The sequence below is a fragment of the Scleropages formosus genome, chromosome 3 (genome assembly GCF_900964775.1).
Source record: "Scleropages formosus chromosome 3, fSclFor1.1, whole genome shotgun sequence".
NCBI lineage: Eukaryota > Metazoa > Chordata > Actinopteri > Osteoglossiformes > Osteoglossidae > Scleropages > Scleropages formosus.
This window is the reverse complement of record NC_041808.1, coordinates 29,642,860-29,663,909: the sequence shown is the minus strand read 5'-3', so window position 1 is coordinate 29,663,909 and position 21,050 is coordinate 29,642,860. Positions and strand designations below refer to the sequence as shown.

General features: G+C 42.6%; 2 protein-coding genes across 7 annotated transcripts; both read left to right on the top strand.

Moving 5' to 3' along the window:
* Nucleotides 1-425: 425 nt before the first annotated feature.
* Nucleotides 426-6,055, top strand: dmc1 (DNA meiotic recombinase 1). 5 transcript variants are annotated; one of them, XM_018738549.2, is made up of 13 exons: nucleotides 426-934; nucleotides 1,318-1,362; nucleotides 1,446-1,592; nucleotides 2,003-2,085; nucleotides 2,232-2,284; nucleotides 2,479-2,520; nucleotides 2,790-2,862; nucleotides 3,007-3,098; nucleotides 3,487-3,560; nucleotides 3,855-3,969; nucleotides 4,753-4,813; nucleotides 5,135-5,251; nucleotides 5,704-6,055. In XM_018738549.2, the coding sequence occupies exons 1-13, from the start codon at nucleotides 860-862 to the stop codon at nucleotides 5,771-5,773; spliced, it is 1,047 nt and encodes a 348-aa protein (XP_018594065.1). In that variant the 5' UTR covers nucleotides 426-859; the 3' UTR covers nucleotides 5,774-6,055. The 5 variants fall into 5 exon arrangements, with proteins under 5 accessions (XP_018594065.1, XP_018594064.1, XP_018594061.1 ...); XM_018738548.2 differs by lacking the exon at nucleotides 2,790-2,862 and adding an exon at nucleotides 5,370-5,403 and having other exon boundaries at nucleotides 426-970; nucleotides 2,479-2,515; nucleotides 5,704-5,774; XM_018738545.2 differs by lacking the exon at nucleotides 2,790-2,862 and having other exon boundaries at nucleotides 2,479-2,515.
* An 862-nt stretch (nucleotides 6,056-6,917) lies between these two features.
* Nucleotides 6,918-21,050, top strand: LOC108926142 (probable ATP-dependent RNA helicase DDX17). Of its 2 annotated transcripts, XM_018738666.2 has the most exons (14): nucleotides 6,918-7,312; nucleotides 7,918-8,002; nucleotides 9,204-9,348; nucleotides 9,583-9,679; nucleotides 9,806-9,939; nucleotides 10,418-10,483; nucleotides 13,831-13,972; nucleotides 14,170-14,330; nucleotides 14,424-14,596; nucleotides 14,688-14,798; nucleotides 15,101-15,162; nucleotides 15,315-15,374; nucleotides 18,640-18,879; nucleotides 19,148-21,050. In XM_018738666.2, the coding sequence occupies exons 2-14, from the start codon at nucleotides 7,971-7,973 to the stop codon at nucleotides 19,738-19,740; spliced, it is 2,016 nt and encodes a 671-aa protein (XP_018594182.1). In that variant the 5' UTR covers nucleotides 6,918-7,312; nucleotides 7,918-7,970; the 3' UTR covers nucleotides 19,741-21,050. The 2 variants fall into 2 exon arrangements, with proteins under 2 accessions (XP_018594182.1, XP_018594181.1); XM_018738665.2 differs by lacking the exon at nucleotides 7,918-8,002.

Sequence of the window (21,050 nt, the reverse complement as noted above, 5' to 3'; positions counted from 1 at the left end):
GATCAGGTTACATTATTCTAAAACTCCCAGCATTTTAATACTCTGTAAACTATGCAAAACTATGTAAATTAAGAATTATCTAGCTACATGTCCTTAGAAGTTTCAGTTTTACTGAGAGCTAGCAATTAAAAGCTCTACTTCATTTTTTGTATCTCCATTTCCTCCTGTACGAGTCGTAATACAGCACTATTGATGAGTGACCTAGTGTAAGTAGTGTATCTAGCAGTGTAAGTCACCTTGGTGAAGGTGTGTGGGCTGGTAACACTACATAGAGTTCATTTGTAAGTCGCTTTGGAGAAAAGCGTCTGCTAAATAAATAAATATAAATGTAATATAGTTGTGGAAAACAAGTGCATGTGATCATGTAGGTATAGTGTGCGGTATTCTGGAGGAGCCATGCAACACCATTCATTCCTACACACTAAGTTGACCAAGTGACACCTCGCTAGCAGAAAGAAAGAAAGAAAAAGAAAGAAAGAAAGAAAAAGAAAAATGCTGTCGCGAGCGACTGGGTTTAGCTGCTGGGCACTGACACATAAGCCGCCTCGTTGAGAAGCTCAGCGACGCGCGCCTTCAGGCATCGCCAACGGTGCGCGCGGCGGCAGAAGACAGTCTCCGTTCCCGCCAAAGGACGACTGAGGTAACTTCGGGTTTTCAGCTCCGTACAGTCATCTGTACCTCAGAGTAAACGTTTCACCGAGAACGAAAAGTCTCATAAATACGCAACTAGTTCAACAAGATTTTATTCAGCTCGGAAAAGCGAACAAACACTGGACACGCGCTTCTGAAAAGTTGCACGAGCACCGGCTGACTGAGCCTGTTGGCGAAAAGCCGCGCGACGGACATTCAACTGGCTGTAATGGCAGTGACGCACAGTATGAAGTCGTCGCAGGACCAGGTGGTGGAGGACGAAGTCGGCTACCAGGTGGACGATGTAAGCCTTGGGGCACAACGTAGAGATACAAGTATTGTATGTCGTTAAAGTTATCGTAATAGCTTCGGTCCCGTCGCAATGAATAAACTGAAGCACGTCACTTCGTCGAGTTACACACACCCATTTTTACCGCCTCAGTTCAGTTTTAACTATATATATAGCAGCTGCTGAGGACAGTTGTTCTTGAACCAGTAACCTTCTGGGTTTTAAGATAATCATATGTCTCTGCATATTGAACCCCGTTCTCTTTCCTGGCACTAAACTGAAAAAAGTAAAATAAATAAATAATTAAATGCAAATAAATCAAGAATCCAAGTGTGTGATATTGCAGAGAAAAAGAGCTTTCACTTTGACAAACTAACAATTTATTGTGTTCCCATAAGGAGTCATTCTTTCAAGACATTGACCTTCTACAGAAGCATGGAATTGTAAGTATTATTAAGGCATCTGGTGCTGAATGAATGTACATCATCTGTAACTGTAGCTGATGACTCTGTATTCTCGTGCCCAGAATGTGGCAGACATCAAGAAGCTGAAGGCCATTGGTATCTGCACAGTGAAAGGGATCCAGATGACCACTCGCCGTGCCCTGTGTAATGTCAAGGGCCTGTCTGAAGCCAAGGTGGACAAAATTAAAGAAGCTGCTGGGAAATTGCTGGTGAGAACTGATATGGGAGGACTGAATTAAGCCATGCGAATTAAGCCTTTTTGCTCTTGTTTTGCCAACTCACATATAAACTAGTGTATAGCAGTGTGATGCATTTACCTTCTTTAACACACACACACACACACACACACACACACTGTCTGAACCGCTTGTCCCATACGGGGTCGCGGGGAACCGGAGCCTAACCCGGCAACACAGGGCATAAGGCTGGAGGAGGAGGGGACACACCCAGGACGGGACGCCAGTCCGTCGCAAGGCACCCCAAGTGGGATTCAAACCCCAGACCCACCGGAGAGCAGGACCCAGTCCAACCCACTGCACCACTGCGCCCCCTCCTTCTTTAACAGTAATGTTATTATTATTGTCTTTCTGGAACTACTGTTTTTGTCCCCTTATTTCAGAGCACAGGGTTCCTGACAGCCTTTGAATATAGCGAGAAGAGAAAACATGTTTTCCGCATCACTACGGGCAGCCAGGAGTTTGAGTTAAGACCCAACCATTACATATAAAAAACTCTTTTACGAGGACGCTGTAATACATATTTGCTGCCATATTTCCAGTTTAGAAAACATCTCAAAGTGATGGCAGCTGTAACCCTCTGTGTGTCTCCCTTGTTTTTAACTTTCTTAGCAAACTTATTGGTGGTGGTATAGAGAGCATGGCTATAAGTGAAGCTTTTGGAGGTAAGTGAATATCTTTTACTGTCTGCTTCTTGTGTTTTGTTTCTTTAATAAAGAACATTTGTTCACTTTATTTTCTTTTTTATTTGCACCATTATAGCTCAACACTGCAGTCTACAGTCATATATGCTTTAACATTAACAGTGTTAATTTCATTAGAAAAATGCTTTTATTAACACTTTCTTTTTATTGCCAAGAATTTCGGACAGGGAAGACACAGCTTTCTCATACACTGTGCGGTGAGTAAATTGTGGAAATGTGCTGTGGTCAAGGATTGGTTTGCAGTAATAAAGTGAGCAGTGGTGTCCAGTTAAGGACTACATTTAAGAACGACTTGTAATCGTAATTACAACAGTATGCTGTAATAACTATGTACAGTATTTAAAGTATGCCTTAAATCTTATGTTTGGACACAGGATGGACTAATTTTTTACTCTTTGTGATCGTATCTGTTACAAACATTGTCATTTTTCCACACATTTCTTATGTTTGTTCTGTGGCTCTGCAGTGACAACCCAGCTCCCTGGGGCTGATGGGTACACAGGAGGGAAGGTCATCTTCATTGACACAGAGAACACCTTGTATCCCTCTCACTAAAAGGGTCATCCTCTAAGTCCCATGCCTGTGCATCTGCATCTGCTTGTGCCTCTGACATGAAGTGTTCAGACTGTCGCAATATGAACTGTTCACTAGTCGTGTTCTTCCTTTATCCCCATGTATGCCAGCCGACCTGACAGGCTGAGGGACATTGCAGACAGGTTTGATGTAGACCAGGATGCAGTGTTGGAGAATGTGCTGTACGCTCGTGCTTATACCAGTAAGCCTTTAACTTTGCTGTTTGCCCCAAGGGTCACGCATGATTCGGTCACTTTATTTTGCCCTCTTTGACTCTGGCCTTCTTTAATAATAATAATACCCTTCTTTTTCGTAGTCTTTAATTGATTTCTTAGCTATTCTGGCCAAATTAGAACAGTTAGAACGCGTCGGTTATTTTTTATATTGAGAACCTTTAATTTCTTGGCTGATTTTTAATTAATTATAAAGGGAAAATGACTGTAATCTAAAACTTCTATTGGCGAGTCAGATTTGTTCTGATTTTTGCCCTGAGCATTTTCAGAAATTATTTTGTTACTGTATTTTTTTATCCAGTAACTGGACATTGTAGTTCTACTGATTGTACAGTACAATATTATTTTTTTGGATAGGTGAACACCAGATGGAGCTACTGGACTTTGTGGCAGCAAAATTCCATGAGGAATGTGGTGTCTTCAAATTGCTGGTGAGAAGTTTGTATGAATATAGTTACCTCTAGCTAAAGTTCTAGGTCCATGGCCTTTTAGTTCCTGTGTTCTCATTAAGGGTCTGTATCTCAAAAAAGTGAGTTAAGCTTGACCCTGCCAGCCACTGCACTGTTTCTTTGCCCTTGTTTTTTGCTCATACCTTCAATTTTACACAATATACACTGCATCTGTTCACTTTCTCCTTTCTTTCTGCAATTGCTGCTACCTCCCCAACTTAACACCCTTTGAAAGTATATTTTTTCCTTTTTGCAAAGAGTTCTTTTTTCCTGCAGATCATAGACTCTGTCATGGCCCTTTTCCGTGTGGACTTCTCTGGCCGGGGAGAACTGGCGGAAAGACAGCAAAAGCTGGCCCAAATGCTCTCTCGGTTGCAGAAGATATCTGAAGGTTAGACCGCATGAACTTGAGACCACTTGAGATAAGGAGAATATCTTATGTATGATATTATACAACTATTCAGGTGGAAGGTACCTGATTTTGACCCTCAGAACTTGGATTAAAATTCTTCAAAGGAGGTTTAATGTTGTCACACACATATTGTCGGCCTTTTGCTTCTTATAGAATAAACTTTTGCCTTGTAAAAATGGGAATGCACATGACAATTTCTAATTCACCTGTTATGTAGCAGGGCAGCACAGTGGCACAGTGCGTAGCCCTGCTGTCTCACAGCACCAGACTGTTTGGGCATAGGTTTCAATGCGACTCAGACTGTGGGGAGATTGCATGTCCTGTGTCTGTGGAGGTTTCTTCCTACAGTCCAAAGACACGATTCCCAGTAACTGGTAACTCTAAATTGCCCTTAATGTGCAAGTGTGTGTGTTTCACTACCCTTTCATGGCCTAGTGTCCCATCCACTGTGTACCTTGACTAGTCCTATGCTCTGTGATCCTGGGATAGTCTCTGGACCACCTTGACCTTGACCTGTACAGGCAGTGAAATGAAAGTGGATGAGTGAGTGCATTATGTACCAGACAGAAAATACTAAGAAAAAGGCATGATGTTATAGATAAGAAATTCTTTTACGTTTGGTTGCCAGCAGCTAATTGAGAGCTTTGTCAACATGGGGCTCAATATGGAGATACCAGCGGTTTTATGTAAAGGATTACACTTTTTACATAAAAAGTATGATATGCATATATATATATATATATATTTATTTATAATTTTTAGAGTACAATGTGGCTGTGTTTGTGACAAATCAGATGACTGCTGACCCTGGAGCAGGCTTGACGTAAGTAACCAACATGGAGGTTCTACTTAAAAATAGAACACAATAAGCTATAATAGGATTCTGTTACAATTCATTTCATAATTAGGTATATCTGATGAATCTATAATACACTTCAGGTTCTTTGTGGCTGATTTGCTTGCTGTAGGGAGCAAAATGTGCATGTAAAAGATTTACCATCTTAATTTATATTTACATTTATTCATCTAACGTCACACTTTTTAAATCACTAATTTTGTGTCTTTAATTTCCACATAAGTAACTTTTGAAATTTGCCACATAAAATGGCACCTTGTAATAGCTGGACTGCTGTATATGTCTCAGGTTCCAGGCAGATCCAAAAAAACCCATTGGAGGACACATTTTGGCTCATGCCTCAACCACTCGCATCAGCCTGAGGAAAGGGCGGGGAGAAGTGCGAATCGCCAAGATATTTGACAGGTTTTTCTGAGACAAACAATTTTGCAAATGTTTTATCTTGTCAGAGACTGGCCTTGGCTTTTTATTCCTGTTCTTCCTTATTGCACATACAAAATTTTACTGGTTCCTATTTTTGCAGAGAAATTCTGGTGTAAGCACCATACTCAAAGCAAGTAGGTCCCCACCGCCGTACTTGAAACCAACCACTTTTGCTTTATAAGGTTGTGTCTTTAACTGCTTTGCTACCTGAAGAATAAATGGACAGATGGAAATGTGTCAGCAAACACACAGCTTGAGTAGTTTTTTCCCCCCTCTGAAGAGCTGCTTCATAAAAGTCCCTGTGGAGGCACATCAGCTCTGTTTTTTGGCCTATAACTAGAAAGAGGAGCAGACTGAGAGCAGTACTTTCACCTGTGTTTTGAGGGGACCATCTGTCTGCTGTAAAACTGCTAATCAGTGTCTTGTTGTTCCAGCCCTGACATGCCAGAGAATGAGGCCACCTTCGCCATCACTGCAGGTGGAATAGCTGATGCCAAGGAATGAATATGGACAGGGAGGAACAGGAAGGAAGGTGGCCAAGATTCCTTTCCTACATTTTTACTTGTTCTTCACCTGAGAACCACTTCTTAATCTTACTTACTCTACTTGATGCTTACTCGTGTATCAAATTTTTTTAATTGGTTAATTCTGGAGTTTTAACGGTATTCAGTTATTCGAGTTTACATGTTGATTGCTGTTAATGCGCACAAATTTTCTATAATGCTGCTCTGTGTCTTTTTTCTGGAACTGCCTCAGTCTTGTCAGAAAGTGTCCCTGGAGTTATGACCGAAGCTTATTGTGGTTTAATTTTTATTAAATTATATTAAATACAAATGAAGCTGTCTTTAAATATTTTATCATCATGCTTCTGCCGCACGGCTTCATATGTTTCCCCCCCATTCACGGATGAATGAAACTCGATCCGCACCTTTGTCTCCTCGTGTAAAGACCAATACAAGACAATAAGGGGCAGAGCCGCTGCCGCTGCTGCCTCTGCTCGTGGACACAGGTTACACGTCCGAATCCCGCCTCCTGCTCCAGCGCCCTGAAGAAGGCAGCCTACTTACCACAACTAGTGCAGTAAAAATGACCTAGCTAATAATGGGTAAAACACGTCGCTTTGGTCAAGCGCGAGCTACAAGAACAAATGTGAAGTAGCTACTGTACGGCTCCTCCACAAGTCGCACAACGCTGTGGCGCTGAGGCATCTCGACCGGACGGGTACATTCTAGATCAAGTAAAGCTGACCGCGTACAGAACTGCACAACTGCACGTGATGAGTACTTGTGCACTACGAAGTCATTGAATAAAATCCACAAATGGAGTTCAACAGGGTCACTCACTGGAAGTCGCGTTAGAACTCGCAATTCAATTGATTACATTTATCATCATTACTTTGCTAAACTTGCCTATTTTTTCCACTCATAATAAATACATAAAGTCGTTTTTTTAATTTAACAAATTGATCGCGTTTAATTTTTATTAGATTCAGATTCGGAGTTGGTAAGGTATAAAAGACGTTAAAGTATTTATCGGCGCTACACATAAAACTAACCAACCACTTCAACTACTTTCTTGTCTTGGGAAAAGAATCGATCCGCGCGTTCAATGACGTTTAACGTGACGTCACAATTGTCTTTGTCCGCACAGCCGCCATCTTATAGCGGTATCTCAGAGAGGAGCAGGGGCTCGATTCAATCGAAAAACACTAACGAATTATTTTTTTGCGCGGTATAATATTGTCGGAGCTCTTTATTTAGATATAATTAGTTTTTTCTTTTAATTATATTTTAAAATATACGTTTTATTTTGACGCGGTTCTCTACAAAATCTTTGAAGCCGGTGTGTGTGTGTCTCGCATCGAGCCGGCTCTGATTTTTTTTTTTTTTTTTTTTTTGCGCGGTCTGACCCGCTGGTCTTCGAGAGGAAGGAAAGTGTATAACTGTAAACGCAAGTGCTGAGGGATTTTGACTGGGTTTTGGTTAAAATGAGGGGAGGTTCGTCGTATGGGGACAGAGATAGGCACCGAGGACGCGACAGAAGGTAACAATACATTTCAGGCTGGCTTGGTCACTAGCCAAGTTGCTAGTAGCATCATCATCATGATGTGCTGCCTAGGAACTCTCCAGCTATTCATGTGCGCTTTTCACTAAATAATTGGCAACGAATAAGCAGTGATAGGTTACAATTAGTACTGTGATACTAGTATAGCTGGTTTATGCAGAAATACCAGTGGTTGTATAGCTTGATGACCAATGACTTGTAGCCTAAGCCTAACGTATTTTCGCTGACGGTGCTGCGCCTGCACGTAGTCGTAGATGCATCATGGGATGGATGCAGGTAAACTTGGTAATTGTAGTTCGTAAACCTGTTTGTGCCGTTTCATCATGGACTTGAAGTCGATGGTATATACTATATATAGGTAGAGGTTTCAATTATTTAATGAACCTTGTGAAACCTTTGTATCGTGTATGCGTGTGCATAATTGGTCTAATAATTTGCTACCAGGGCTGGGGGGATACCGGTCCGTGTACGATTTGTTTTCAGTTTTGTTCATCCTTAGGCTTAGGTGTTTTAACCTTATGAAAACTTGATGTTTTTTTTTTTTTTTTCTTCTTCTTCCTTTGCTCCTGGACAAATACATTAAGAACCAGAATTCAAAACTCTATTGTAATTGTTTTATAAGTATTCCCCCCTGTCCATGGATCAGAAGGGATTACCAGCCCACCAAAGGTGTATGATAGCATTTATTCCTTTTGTTCTTTCTTTATCCTTAACTGTGTGTCCAGAGTTGAGCTTCTCCTGGAAGAACTGGGTATGAGATAGGGTACACCCTGGAGGGTAAAGCCAGTCCATCACAGGGCAGTTCCACTGTGCGGACAATCTAGAGTCGCCAGGAAACCAACACAAGCATGGGGAGAAAATACAAACCCTACATTATTTATTCATTTAGCAGATGCTTTTCTCCAAAGCGATGTACATCTCATACAAAATACAATGCGTGCATTACCTTAGCAGAAAATCACACATAGATGGCGATGTGTGGTTTTTTTTTTTTTTTTTTTTTTTAAATTTGTTTTAAAGAGTCTTTCCACCATATGAACCAATGTACATCATTCAAGTAGCTGCATAAAACTTTATCAGACTATCAATGATTCCTAGTGATAATTTATATATAAACTTTTACATCATATTACAGGAGTAGCTGCATAAAGGCTTATCCATTGTTTAACAGGCATGCTCTCAAATTACAGTGCTTGAGCATTTATATATTACATGAACTTAATAGATCATGGGTGAAGTTAGTCTGGAAGAGATTACTTTTAAGACCCTTTTTAAATATGGGCAGAGCTTCAGCAGTTCTGAGTGAGAGGGGGAGGTCGTTCCACCGCAACGGAGCCAGAACCAAGAACCTTCATGCTTTACCTGTCATGCATGGGACTACCAAGCAGGCATAGGTAGAGTTTAGCAGTCTGGGGTAGAGCAGATGATTGGGTCTTGTAGATAGTTGAGAGCAGTTCTATTGATGTATTTGTAGGCCAAAACCAGGGTCTTAAATTTGATCGGGGCAGCTGTCAGAAGCCAGTGCAGAGAGATGAGGAGAGGAGATAGTGGGAACACTTTGGCAAGTGAAACACAACTTGGGCAGCAGCGTTCTGTATCAGCTGTAGAGGTTTGATGGCGGTAGTAGGAAGGCCAGGCAGGAGAGAGAGTTGCAGTAGTCCAGATGGGATGTCACCATGACCTGGACAAGTAGTTGGGCAGAGTCTGTTGTGAGATAAGGATGGATCCTGCAGATTTTATGCAACCACATACACGTGTTAAACATTGAGCTGTTCAAATAGACGTAGATGGGCCAGACTAAAATGAAGCTGGTGAAATGGAATGGTGCAGACATTGATTAACACGGATACCAATGTCTTTTTTTCTCTAGTCCCCGTTTTGGATCCAGCCGAAGTGGGTCAAAGTTTGGGAACCCAGGGGAGCGTCTGCGGAAAAAGAAATGGGATCTGGATGAGTTGCCCAAGTTTGAGAAGAACTTTTATACCGAGCATCCAGAGGTGCAACGAATGAGCCAGGTAATAGAATGAAATAACCAGCTGATAATACTTCCATTTTTGTTCCTGTTTGAGATTGTACACTGCCTAAGAGGTGTTCTTGGGTATGCGTGCTGCATGTCTTTCAGACTCAGTAGCAGGAATCTGTGCTCTGAATCATTCTTCAGTATAGTGACTAGAGCTAGTAACATTTTTCATGGGTGTTGTGGTGGTGTTCACAGTGTAATTGTTCACACCTAATTCTGATGCACTTAGTATGAAGTGGAGGAATTCCGACGGAAGAAGGAGATCACAATAAAGGGCTCTGGATGCCCCAAGCCCGTTACCAGCTTTAGCCAGGCACAGTTCCCCCGTAAGTAGAACCTGGCTATATGGTTTAACCTGCAAGATTCCCATGTGAGTTCTAAAATAACAAGTGAATTCTGTCCTCCTGGATATTTGTCATTTGAACTCAAGTATGAAATTTATCTCCCACTAGAGTATGTGATGGATGTGCTGATGCAGCAAAACTTCAAGGAACCAACAGCTATCCAGGCCCAAGGTTTTCCCCTTGCACTAAGTGGGAGGGATATGGTGGGAATTGCACAGACAGGTTCGGGGAAAACGCTTTCGGTGAGTTAGGAGTGTGGGTTTGCTGTGTGTCAAATGGCAGGGAAATCTAAGAGGCCATTGCTATGTAGTATGAACCAGTGTATGAGGGATAGCTGGTAGGGTATTAATTAGAGCTGCTGCCTGTTTGGACCCTCAGATCACAGGTTCAAATCCCATTTTGAGGTGTAGTACCTTCGAGTAAGGTACTCACACTGAATTTCTCCGGTAAAATTACTGAGCTGTGTAAATGGCTAAATAATTGTAATTAGCATTGTTGCTTCTGAGGAAATTGTTTGCTGAATACATTTATATTCATTAATTCATCCTTGGTCTGACAGGCTTTTTTTTTTTTTTTAAATTTTTTTTATTTTTAACTTCACCTCCTCTACATGTTCTGTGATTTAGCCAACATTTTCCTGGAAATTGTCTGCTAGTAAATTGGATTGGTCTAACAACATTTCCCCTGTTCTGATTTTTTTTTTTTTTTCCTGTCCCTTAGTATCTTCTGCCTGCCATTGTGCACATCAACCACCAGCCGTACCTAGAACGAGGAGATGGACCCATCGTGAGTAAAAACCTATGCACTAAATATTGAAGAAATTAAATTTCTTTTGTTGTTCCACTGGTGACTGTTTAGAATATTTTAACTGTACTTTTACACAGTTAAAATACTCTACTTTAGTTAGTTCCTCCTGTGTTGGTTGATGTATTGGGCAACAAGTGTTCTCCAATGGGCTCTGTTGGCAGCAATGATCTCAGCATCTGTTCATTCGACATTCATGGTCTTGAGGTCTTCTCGAAAAGTGGAACACCATGTTTTCGGTGGTCAGTCCTGTCTGCGCTTTCCCTTTGGCACCCATCACATTGCCACCTTTGGAAGTCTCTGGTCAGGAAGTCGCAAAATATGACCCGTTAGTTGCATTCATCGTTCAGCAATAATGTCTTCCAGCCACAGCAGACTACTGCATTGTAACATGCCTTCGTCTGTGATCGGATCACAGTAGGAGATGCCTAGGATTTGACTTAAACTGCGTTGGTGAAAAATGTTTAGTTTGTGGGGTTTCCTTCTCGTAATCTCCCAGGTTTCACTGGCATAAATGGCGGTTGTGATCATGTTGCTGTTGTACTGTATGATTTGTGTTAATGGAGGAACAAGACCAAATTGACTGCATCCGCTGAAATATCGGTCATGCTTTCTCAGTCGGACACTGGACGTCATGTTCAGTTTTGCCAATATTTGTAATAATGCTGCCAAGATAGGTGAATTCATCCACTTCTTGAACCAACTGCTGTGCAGTGGTGTCTATTTTTGACCGTTAGTTTATCTTCATTGCTTTTGGTCTCGTCAGTGATGAGACACAAATCAAATTTTTTTCCCTCTCTCCCCGCCTCACACTGGAGGTACGTGATTGTGCGTTGTAAGCTTGGTTTGGACTCTGCTAGTAAAGCCACATCTGCAAAATCCAGAGCCGTGTTTGGTTTGTCCATGAAATCCCTGCACATTCACCCATTTCCTTCATCGCAAAATCCATGGCTAATAGGAAGGGTGAGAGGATACAACCTTGTTGCACCCCAGTCTCAATACTAAAATAGTCTCTGACCACTGTTTGTCTTAATGCAGTAGCTTGAGTTTGCATAAAGATGTTTATATTGTGCTGCAGGATTCCATAAGAAGCCACAGTCTTCCAGAGTGAGTCTCTGTGGATGCTATCAAAGGCCTTTTTGCAGTTGATGAAATTTGAGTATCAGCGTTTGGAACTCGATGCATTGCTCAATGATGGTCCGCAGTAAAGATCTGTTCAGTGCATGGCCAACCCCCTCAATCCTTCCTGTTGTTCTCACAATAAGGAGTTGACCATGCCTCATAGATGCTGAGCAGGACCAAGCAGAATACTTTTGCCTGGAACTGAGAGCAGTGTAATACCTTTCCAATTGCAGTCTACAAGATTGTCTTTCTTTGGGAGTTTGATCACACCTTTTTTCCAGTCAGCCGGCACTCTGCCAGCAGTTGTTGAACAGTGCTGTCAGCCTTTTCCATATGTTGTGGCCATGTTTCAACAGTTTTTATGCAATCTGGTCAAGACTGGGGGCTTTGTTCTTTAAAGCTTTCACTGCCCTTATTGTCTCAGCAACTTTAATGGTGCCCATGTTGACGTCTAATGATAGTGTAGGGGTCATGCTATCGAAAGTTTTGTGTTGTTGTAGGTGCTGATTGTTTTAGGGTTTCTCTGAAGTGCTCAACCCACCTCATCTTGCTCTTCTTTACCAAGGTGGACCAGTCCATTTTTTTTCTCTTATTGGAAGATTTGAGTTATTTCGTGACCTGTTAGATCACGGACGATGCGATAGAGGATCTTGGTGTCATTTCTGTTGGCTGCCTCTTGTGCTTCAGTTCACTTGTGCTCCAGCTAGTCCTTATTTCCCTGACAGGTTCGTTTTGACCTCTCTGTCTAGTGTCCGGTATTTGGCCTCAACTTCTTCCTTTTCGCTTGGTCTTGCTTGATGTCGTTGGGCTCCTATCTTCTTTCTTTCATCAATTCATTTCCATGTCCGGTCTTGTATCCATCGCTCTTTTCGAGTACCTCGTCTCCGTCCAGTTGTTAACTTCTGCACTTCCTATGACTGTGTTTGCGAAGGATGACCGTTGATCCTCAACATTCAAATCACTTAGCCTTAGATGTAACTGATTTCTCAATTCAAGTTGAAACTGTTGAACAATTTTTCTATTTTTTCAATTTCAGTTCTCAATTTTTCAGTGGCTATTGGCTATACTTGTTCTTGTTTCTTCTTTAACCGCAGTCTGATCAATGATTGTAGAAGATAGTGGTCTGAGCCAGCGTCTGGCCCCTGGAATGTTCTTACGTCCAGCAAGGCTGAATGCCATCACTTGCTAACACAGATGTAATTAATCTCATTTGTGGTGATGCCATCATGTGAACGCCACGTCATCTTCTGGATAGTTTTGTGAGGGGAAATAAGTATTTCCAATACAACGGCCATTTATGGTGCAGAAAAATAGTCATTATTTTCATTTGTCTGCACTGCTGTAACATGTGGTTCGATCACACATTCTAAACCATCTCAATTTCTATCTATTTGGGCATTGAAGTCACCGATGATTAACATGATGTCATGACTGGGGATCTCATCCAGACTGATAAATTGTCATAAATTGTAGAATGTCTTTTTCCATGTCTTCTGCATCTTTGATTGGCCCATACACCTGGGCGATGGTCGTTTTTGCATGCTGTGTTTGGAAACGTGCTGCGATAATATGGTCGCTCACTGGCTTTCAGCCAACCAAACCTTGCACCGCTGCACTTTCCAAGATCGAACCAACGCCATGCACATGGTAATGATCATGTCCTGCATAGAGGATTGTCTTGTTTTCACTAACCAAGCGTCCACTACCAGTCCACCACATTTCGCTTACGCCCAGTATGCTGTGCTGATAATCATCAAATTCTTGCAAGTGCTGTTAGTTTGTCACACTGGGAAAGCATTTTTTGTACATTCCAAGCTCCAATTCTACTAATAGTTCTTGCATCGAGAATATGTGGTCGCATCAGGTGCTGAATGCCATTTCGGGTTTGGTCCACTGCCATAATCAAAAGTTGGCCTGTATTCCTCTGCTGAGACTTATTTCCATTTATTGCACTCATTTCCATAGCAAGATCATTTTTATTTTTACAGAGCAGGGTTGCTAACCCTGTGCCCAGCCTTCTTCCTTTCTCATCCGGGCTTAGGACCAGCAATGGCAGAGTCAGTCAGTCAGTATACAATGCTTAGGTTATGCAGTTCCCCACCATTCCAGTGTTATGTCCAAGGTCAGCTGCACAAGACCTGTTTTCCTCTTTCATTTTTTGTTTACATATTTTATGTTTAATTTAAACTTGTGACTTTCTTATTCAGTGCCTGGTTCTGGCTCCCACACGAGAACTGGCCCAGCAGGTGCAGCAGGTGGCCTATGACTATGGCAAATCGTCTCGCATCAAAAGCACCTGCGTCTATGGTGGTGCACCAAAAGGACCACAGATCCGGGATCTAGAGAGAGGTGTGAAGGCCACCCTGGTGTTTGGATTAATGTTCTTATGTTGATATTTTCCCAGGACGATGTAAATGTATATAATTTCTAAAATGAAATGTTAAGCAATTACAATACTTTTTTTTTTCCAAGAGTGTTTTCTTTATGGTTTAAAATATTGCTGGGAATGTTCCCCTGAACATTTTTCCCTTTTCTTCCTCCTTCAGGGGTTGAGATCTGCATTGCTACTCCTGGGCGTCTAATCGACTTCCTTGAGGCTGGAAAGACCAACCTGCGACGTTGTACTTACCTGGTGCTGGATGAGGCTGACCGCATGCTGGACATGGGTTTTGAGCCTCAGATCCGCAAGATCGTTGAACAGATCCGGGTGGGTGAAGGCATAGAGCAATGTGGAATTCCAGCTGCTTGTTTGTTTTCGGTCTCTGGTTGTCATGTGACCTTTTAAGTTGCCCCCCACCAGCCTGACCGGCAGACCCTGATGTGGAGTGCCACCTGGCCAAAAGAAGTGCAGAGGCTTGCTGAGGACTTCTTGCGTGACTATGTGCAGATCAACGTGGGGGCCTTGGAGCTGAGTGCCAACCATAATATACTCCAGATTGTGGATGTCTGCATGGAGAGTGAAAAGGATAATAAGTGAGTCCATTGGAAGTGTTTCTGTTTTTGAAGAGACAGGAATAGGACCAAAATACTCATGCATTATACATTTAAATTACTGTTACTACAGGCTGCTTCAGCTGATGGAAGAAATCATGGCTGAGAAAGAGAACAAGACCATAATCTTTGTTGAGACAAAGAAGCGCTGTGATGACCTGACCCGCCGAATGAGGAGAGATGGGTAAGAGTGCAACATGCATTTTTGATACTGTTTCTCTAATTCTGTAATATAGAGGCTATTTAATCACTATGTATTCCTAATATGATTATTCTTTCATACCAGTGCAGAATGCTCCATGTACACATGGCTGTCCCCTTACAGGATTGGTGACCACTCTGTTTGCAGTTTTAACACGTTGCTCCTTTTGTACCATTTTTTAGAATTTTGCAAAGTGTTGTGTGTTTTTTTTTTTTTCTTCTTCCCCCTTTTTGATGCTTTAGTATGGAAGTGATCCTTCTGTTTGTTTGGTGTTTAATTCTCAGTTGGCCAGCAATGTGTATCCATGGTGACAAAAGCCAGCCAGAACGAGACTGGGTCTTGACAGGTAAGTTTAGCGTTACCTTTGGGTTTTGGGAAGAGAGTTTGAAAAGTAATTTTGAAATATTTCCTTGTTTTATTTCATTGATGCCTTTTTGCCTATTACCCTAGTATTCAATGTTTTTGACTTCCGCTGTTTTTACTGGTCTCATCCTTCAGAATTCCGTAGTGGCAAAGCTCCAATTCTTATTGCTACGGACGTCGCCTCCCGTGGTTTGGGTATGTCTGCAATTCCAGCATCCGAACAGCGCATACATATTTGCGTGCGCGCACACACCTAAGAATTTTCAGTGTGACCCCACCTTAATCCGCAAACCTCTTCTACTCCTCTTTTACTGCATGATAAATCAAAATTATGTGCCTTCTTAATGTAAGATAATGGAAATTACGGGTAGCTGCTTTAGAATACTTGTGGGCTGATAAAACAGTTATACAATTAACTCTGGTTCCTGTAGCCTTCCCTTTTTACATAGTGACTGAATAAATTCTGTTAGGATTTCGGTTTTCCATATATGCAGTAGTGTGTCTGGAGTAGAGGAGCTGGTTTCTGATTAGAAACATCTTCAAAATGAACTTAGTCTGCAGTGAATGATACTTTTAGACATATGTGAAGTGTTTGGAGTGTGAATGAGAGCTGTGTGTCAGCAGTATGAATTTTGGAAAAAGAGAAAGCGTGATGCAAGCCCCTACATGATGGTTCAATTTTTTTAACCAATTTTTTTTCTGTGTTCATTTATTTTTATTTTCTGTTTTTTGTTTTTATTTTTGTTTCCAAGTCTCTCTTCTGGCACTAGAAGCGCACAGGCCCACGGGAGCCTGCAGCCGGACCTAGGCATGACTAATCGAAGCCTGAGTTGCGGAGAGAAACGGGGAGAGACACAGCCTGATTAATCAATCCCAGGCACAGCCATCTCTCCGAAACCCAAAACAAAGCCCTCAGACTCTTCCCCCCTTCCAGGAAAACCGGCTCCCTGGGCTACGGGGGGCGGAGGAGGGGTGCTGCTGGGATTCCAAATTTCAAACTGGGATGGGGCAGGGGGGTCAGCTGAGAGGGGCGAGAGGGGTGCATTGGGGGGGGTTACCTCCTAGAAATTATGCCAAGGACCTGCTTTGGGAACAGCACAATGGTTTAATTTGTAGGTTAATTGTAAGACAGTACGAGTCATGTTGCTGCATGGCCTTTAAAATTGGAGTATAGGTTATGAGTTTGCAAACATTCAACAAGTGACCTCTACAAAATGTAGAATGTTGGCACAAGCTAGTCTTAGTTTTTCTGCATTAGTGTGACCCTAAATGTTATGCAAGCCTGAAACATTTTGGAGTTTTGCTGAACTCAGTGGTAGGTTGTTGGGGTTGATGTAATATTTGCATAGATTACTTTACAGTTGGCACTACAGGCCTACAGTAATTCCTTTAAATTATAGCAGCATATCAGTTCTGTAAATATTCAGCCTTAGGTGTTTGTCCCAGGAATGCGAGAACCACATAGATTAGCTTTGTCAAGAGTGTTGTGGTCTGAGAAGATGCAGCGAGTGAGCAGGTCAAGTGGCAGGTCACAGTGCTGGGAGTGCCCCCCTCTGAAGTGCCCCTGTGATGCCGACACCAGCCTCACTGACACCCCCCACCCCCCCGCGTGGCTGTGCCAGCCTCCCCCTCTGCGGGCGTCATGTCTGGTCCTGGCTGGCAGGAGTCCTGGCCTGAAGGAGCTGCTCTTTCCTTTCTATCCTGCGTTTAATCTTTCCTCTCCTTCTCCATTCAGTCCCCTGTCCCTGAGTGTGACATCCTCTTACTTGTTAGTCTGTTTTTAATGCCGTCTCTCTTCTCTTCCCTCTTTTGTGCATATTCCCTTTCTTTCTGTAGCACTGTATGCATCCTTGTGCACATCATTGCCTACACGGCCCACAGCTTTTAGCAAATGGTCCCCACAGCCCCTCTTTTTTCTTTTTAAATGAAACGAGAGACAAAACAATAGATGCAGGTCATTCTTTGTAGTCCCATGAGCTATAAACCCTGACTTAACTACTTCTGAATATCCTGAAGACTCCCTGCCCACCATATCCCCGGTACTACTACAAAAGGAAATGGTTATCCCTCAAAAGCACCTCTGCCACTCCATCACCCTAGCCGTTCCACACCTTGAAACCTCTAGTTCCATTGTCTGTTTCTTGTTACTTCTCTTAGACCATCCCTTAAAACCCTAAGTTTTATCTGGGCTGCTCTACTCACTGGCTGTCTGTGGAAAGGACTGAGGGATGGAAAGAGCAGCTGGACTTTGTCCCTTAGTCATCGTCCCCGTGTCTCCCATATGTGGACTCGTACTAAATGGTGTTAGGTTAAATATAGGGCTCGTGAATGTCCAGCATTTCCCACTGTTTATCAATAGGAGAGGATTTAACCCTACACCTAAGTGACTATTTATGCAGTTCTTTGCTTGTTGTGTGATACCTCCTGCACTGGAGCCCGTACAGGGTGTCGAGGTATACACCCTGGCCCAGCCTGGTCAAGTTTGTTGGGGTCCTGCAACTCTTCAGAGTTGTACAGGGAGATGGGGAGGGGGCATTTTCGTCCCCTCTTCCCCTTCCCCCAGCCCTTACAAATGACCAAGGATTGAGCGTGGGGGGGGACCGAGGGAGCTAACCTTGTAAGACATCTTACAAACAGGGTAAGTACCTCGCCCCCCCACCCCTGCACTCCACTGAATCCATCCACAGCAAAGTCCAGTGAATGGTTTAACCCCTTCCACTTTGATTTTGTGGAACTTGGCATACATTATTATGGATGAAGGATCTTCTGTTGGCTTCTGTTTCACAATTTTCTGTAATGAGAAACAGACTTCAGTTTTCAGTTTTCTGGGGAAAAGTCAGGTTTATCTTGACAAAACATAATTACCCTAATACCTGTCTCTAAATGTTGTGTCCCCCACCAACCCACCCACCTCCAGCTGTACAAAATACTTCCTGACCCCAATCATTTCACTGGAATTGATTTCAGCATCCCCTGAATCTAGCCCCACAGTCTCATACTTCTGTAATTCTTGAAAATAGTTGTTCCTGCCTTCAGCTAGATTCAGTTCCTCCTTCCTCATAAATCAGTTGCATTTTGATCTGTTATTCTTACCTGGTGAACATGATAAAGGCTGTTTAAGTCTCGGTGGTTAAATTCAAGGGAACATATGGTGAGGAACCCATTTTTTCCTATGGTGTGCCAATAAGTGGTATAGATTCTAGTGCATATATAATGACAATTTTTAAGTGTAGATCTTACGGTAAGTGGAAGTTCCATTATGTACCAAATGACTCATTTTGTGTGAACCCCCCCCCCCCCCCCAATCATATGTAGTTCTGTAAACAGGTAAGAAGTTCAGCTGAATTTAAAGGTGCTCCACAGACAGTGTTTTATTGTACAGATTTTCTATTTTCGTTAACTTGTTTTCTTTTATTCTCCTTCTTTCTAATTTTCAAAAACACCCCCTCTAATATTCAAGATGTGGAGGATGTTAAATTTGTCATCAACTACGACTACCCCAATTCTTCGGAGGACTATATCCATCGGATTGGGCGCACAGCGCGCAGCACCAACAAGGGCACAGCCTACACCTTCTTCACCCCCGGAAACCTGCGGCAGGCACGAGAGCTCATCCGTGTCCTGGAGGAGGCCCGGCAGGCCATTAATCCCAAGCTTTTGCAGCTGGTCGACTCTGGACGAGGTGGTGGAGGTGGAGGGGGTGAGCTGCTTGAACAGGGAGTGGTCAGAAAGGAGGGGATGTTCAATTAAGTTCGTGTACTATGTAATTCATGAAGGTTGTTTGAAGGTGTTTTTTCCGCCTTTTACTGACAGCCATTTGTATTTCTAGTTGCATTTTTGAGGCTGTCAGAAGTTCCACAGCAATCTAATTTTAGTAGGCTACCAATAGTCATCTGTATTTGTAAGAATTTAGACTGCTGAATTTTACCCGAGGCCTCAGCTGTTCCCTCTACTGTGTCTCCCCCCAGGCGGTCGCTCTCGCTTCCGTGGCAGTGGTTCCAACTCTAACAACCCCAACTTGATGTACCAGGAGGAGTGTGAACGACGAATGCGCAGTGTTGGTGGGGGTGACAAGGACAGCAGAGGTGGCACAGCAAACAGCAGCAGCTTTAGTCGAGATGGGAGAGGTGGCGGTGGGAGTCGGGATGGGGACAGGTCTTCCTCCTCTTCATCCTCGTCCTACAGGGATAGGAGCAGCAGTAGCCGAAGTGGGGGCAACTATGGAACAGGTTCCAATTCCAGCTCCTCTTTTGGAGGTGTAGGGGACCAGTATCAAGGTTACAGTGGGAGCAGTGGCAGTGGGAGCAGCCAGTATAACTCCAGGGCAAGTTCCCAGTCAGGATCAGCCACTTCTTCTGGTGGCAGTGGGGGGACACAAGAGTCTACAGGTCAGCAGCAGGGGCAGTTTGGTAGGGCTGGCCAGCCTCCGCCACCAGCAGGGCCCCAGCCGCTGATGGCCCAGCAGTTTTCCCCTCCCCAGCCTATGATGGGATTCATGGGACAGGCTGCCTACCCCTTTGCTCCACCACCACCTCCTCCCCCTCCACCTCCTAGGAAGTAAAGACACGGTAACCTCTAGTATCCAACATCAGTCACAAAACTGTGGTTCTCAATCCCAGTCAGTGGACAAATTAAGTTTTTAGTTAGGACTAGGGATTAGGAAGATTAGGATTTTTTTTTTTCTTTTTGGGAGGGGGGGTATTCAAGGATATAAAAGCTTGTCCTTATTCTAACTCTGTGGACAAACAGCAGTTGCTGTTTGTGAAACAAGGTGGTTGTGCTCTTTTTCAGCTACATCTTCTTTCCCCTCAAATTTTTGTTTTACTGAGCCGTACCACAGTGACTTGCTCAGAGATTTTTACAATACTGTTGGTGTTTAGTACTGTAACGTGTATCATACGTCTATCCCTCAGGTGCATAGTCTGCCCCAGCACTACAGAAGCCAGTCTGATCATAAAAGGCCTTTTAGATTGACTGACTCTTCACAAAGTAGGATAAACCGGTTCAAGAAGCTTGAATAGTTTGAAGCCTGGATTTCTCGTTTCTAGCAGTTGCATGCTTGTCCCATTATAGGGCTGTGCAGAAAAGTCAAACTTTGTGCATCCCTAAGTGTAAACTTTTTTTTTTTTTTTAAAATCTCTTGCTGCATCTTCACCCTCTATTTGTGACTAACTTCAAATTAATACTGCTATGTAGCTTTATTGTCACCAAATTTTGATTTATTTAAATTTGGGTTTTTCTTCAACTCTCAAATAAGGTAGTTAAACAGCTGTTATGCAGTGTTTTTTTTTTTTTGCTGTAACATTCCTCAAGCAAGGCTTCTGGTATTGCTCATTGCATTTTCGTTTATGGAAGAGGTAGGTGAGAAACTATTTCTTTTATTAGGTTGCGTATATGCATTCCGTTAGTTTGGAAATTTATTTTACTCATAGCTTTAAGTGTATCAATCTTGTGCTCATTCCTTTTTATGGTAAGAAATGCAAAACAAAAAATGGGGTGGTTTATAAAAAATGTTTTTTGTAAAATATAAATTGATAATTTTCTGGGTGTCCATTTATATTATGCCTCTAAATGAGATGACAGACTTGAGTTTAAAAAAAGAGCCTGAAAACTTGTATGGGGAAAATTAATTGTACAAATTCTTTACATCTGAGCTTAACTGTGGTTATTTTGTTGTAAGTAGCTTCTATACGTTTATAGTTACAAAAAAATTGGAGGTTATTTGTAGTTAGGTTTAAATGTTAAATTGGGTAGTCTTGTCCCATTCTTGTTCTTCTCCTGGAGATTGTGCCACATCTAGCCATTACGCTATACTTTTATACTGTACTGTTTTGCTTTCCAGGTTTCAGTAAAGATTTTGAACATGCAGAA

Coding starts and splice junctions, on each gene's coding strand:
- LOC108926142 (XM_018738665.2), top strand. CDS start 7,257: ATGAGGGGAGGTTCGTCGTATGGGGACAGAGATAGGCACCGAGGACGC. Junction 9,349..9,582: donor AGGTGCAACGAATGAGCCAG/GTAATAGAATGA, acceptor TGATGCACTTAG/TATGAAGTGGAGGAATTCCG. Junction 15,163..15,314: donor ACGAGACTGGGTCTTGACAG/GTAAGTTTAGCG, acceptor CTCATCCTTCAG/AATTCCGTAGTGGCAAAGCT.
- dmc1 (XM_018738549.2), top strand. CDS start 860: ATGGCAGTGACGCACAGTATGAAGTCGTCGCAGGACCAGGTGGTGGAG. Junction 2,086..2,231: donor ACGGGCAGCCAGGAGTTTGA/GTTAAGACCCAA, acceptor TAACTTTCTTAG/CAAACTTATTGGTGGTGGTA. Junction 5,252..5,703: donor ATCGCCAAGATATTTGACAG/GTTTTTCTGAGA, acceptor TTGTTGTTCCAG/CCCTGACATGCCAGAGAATG.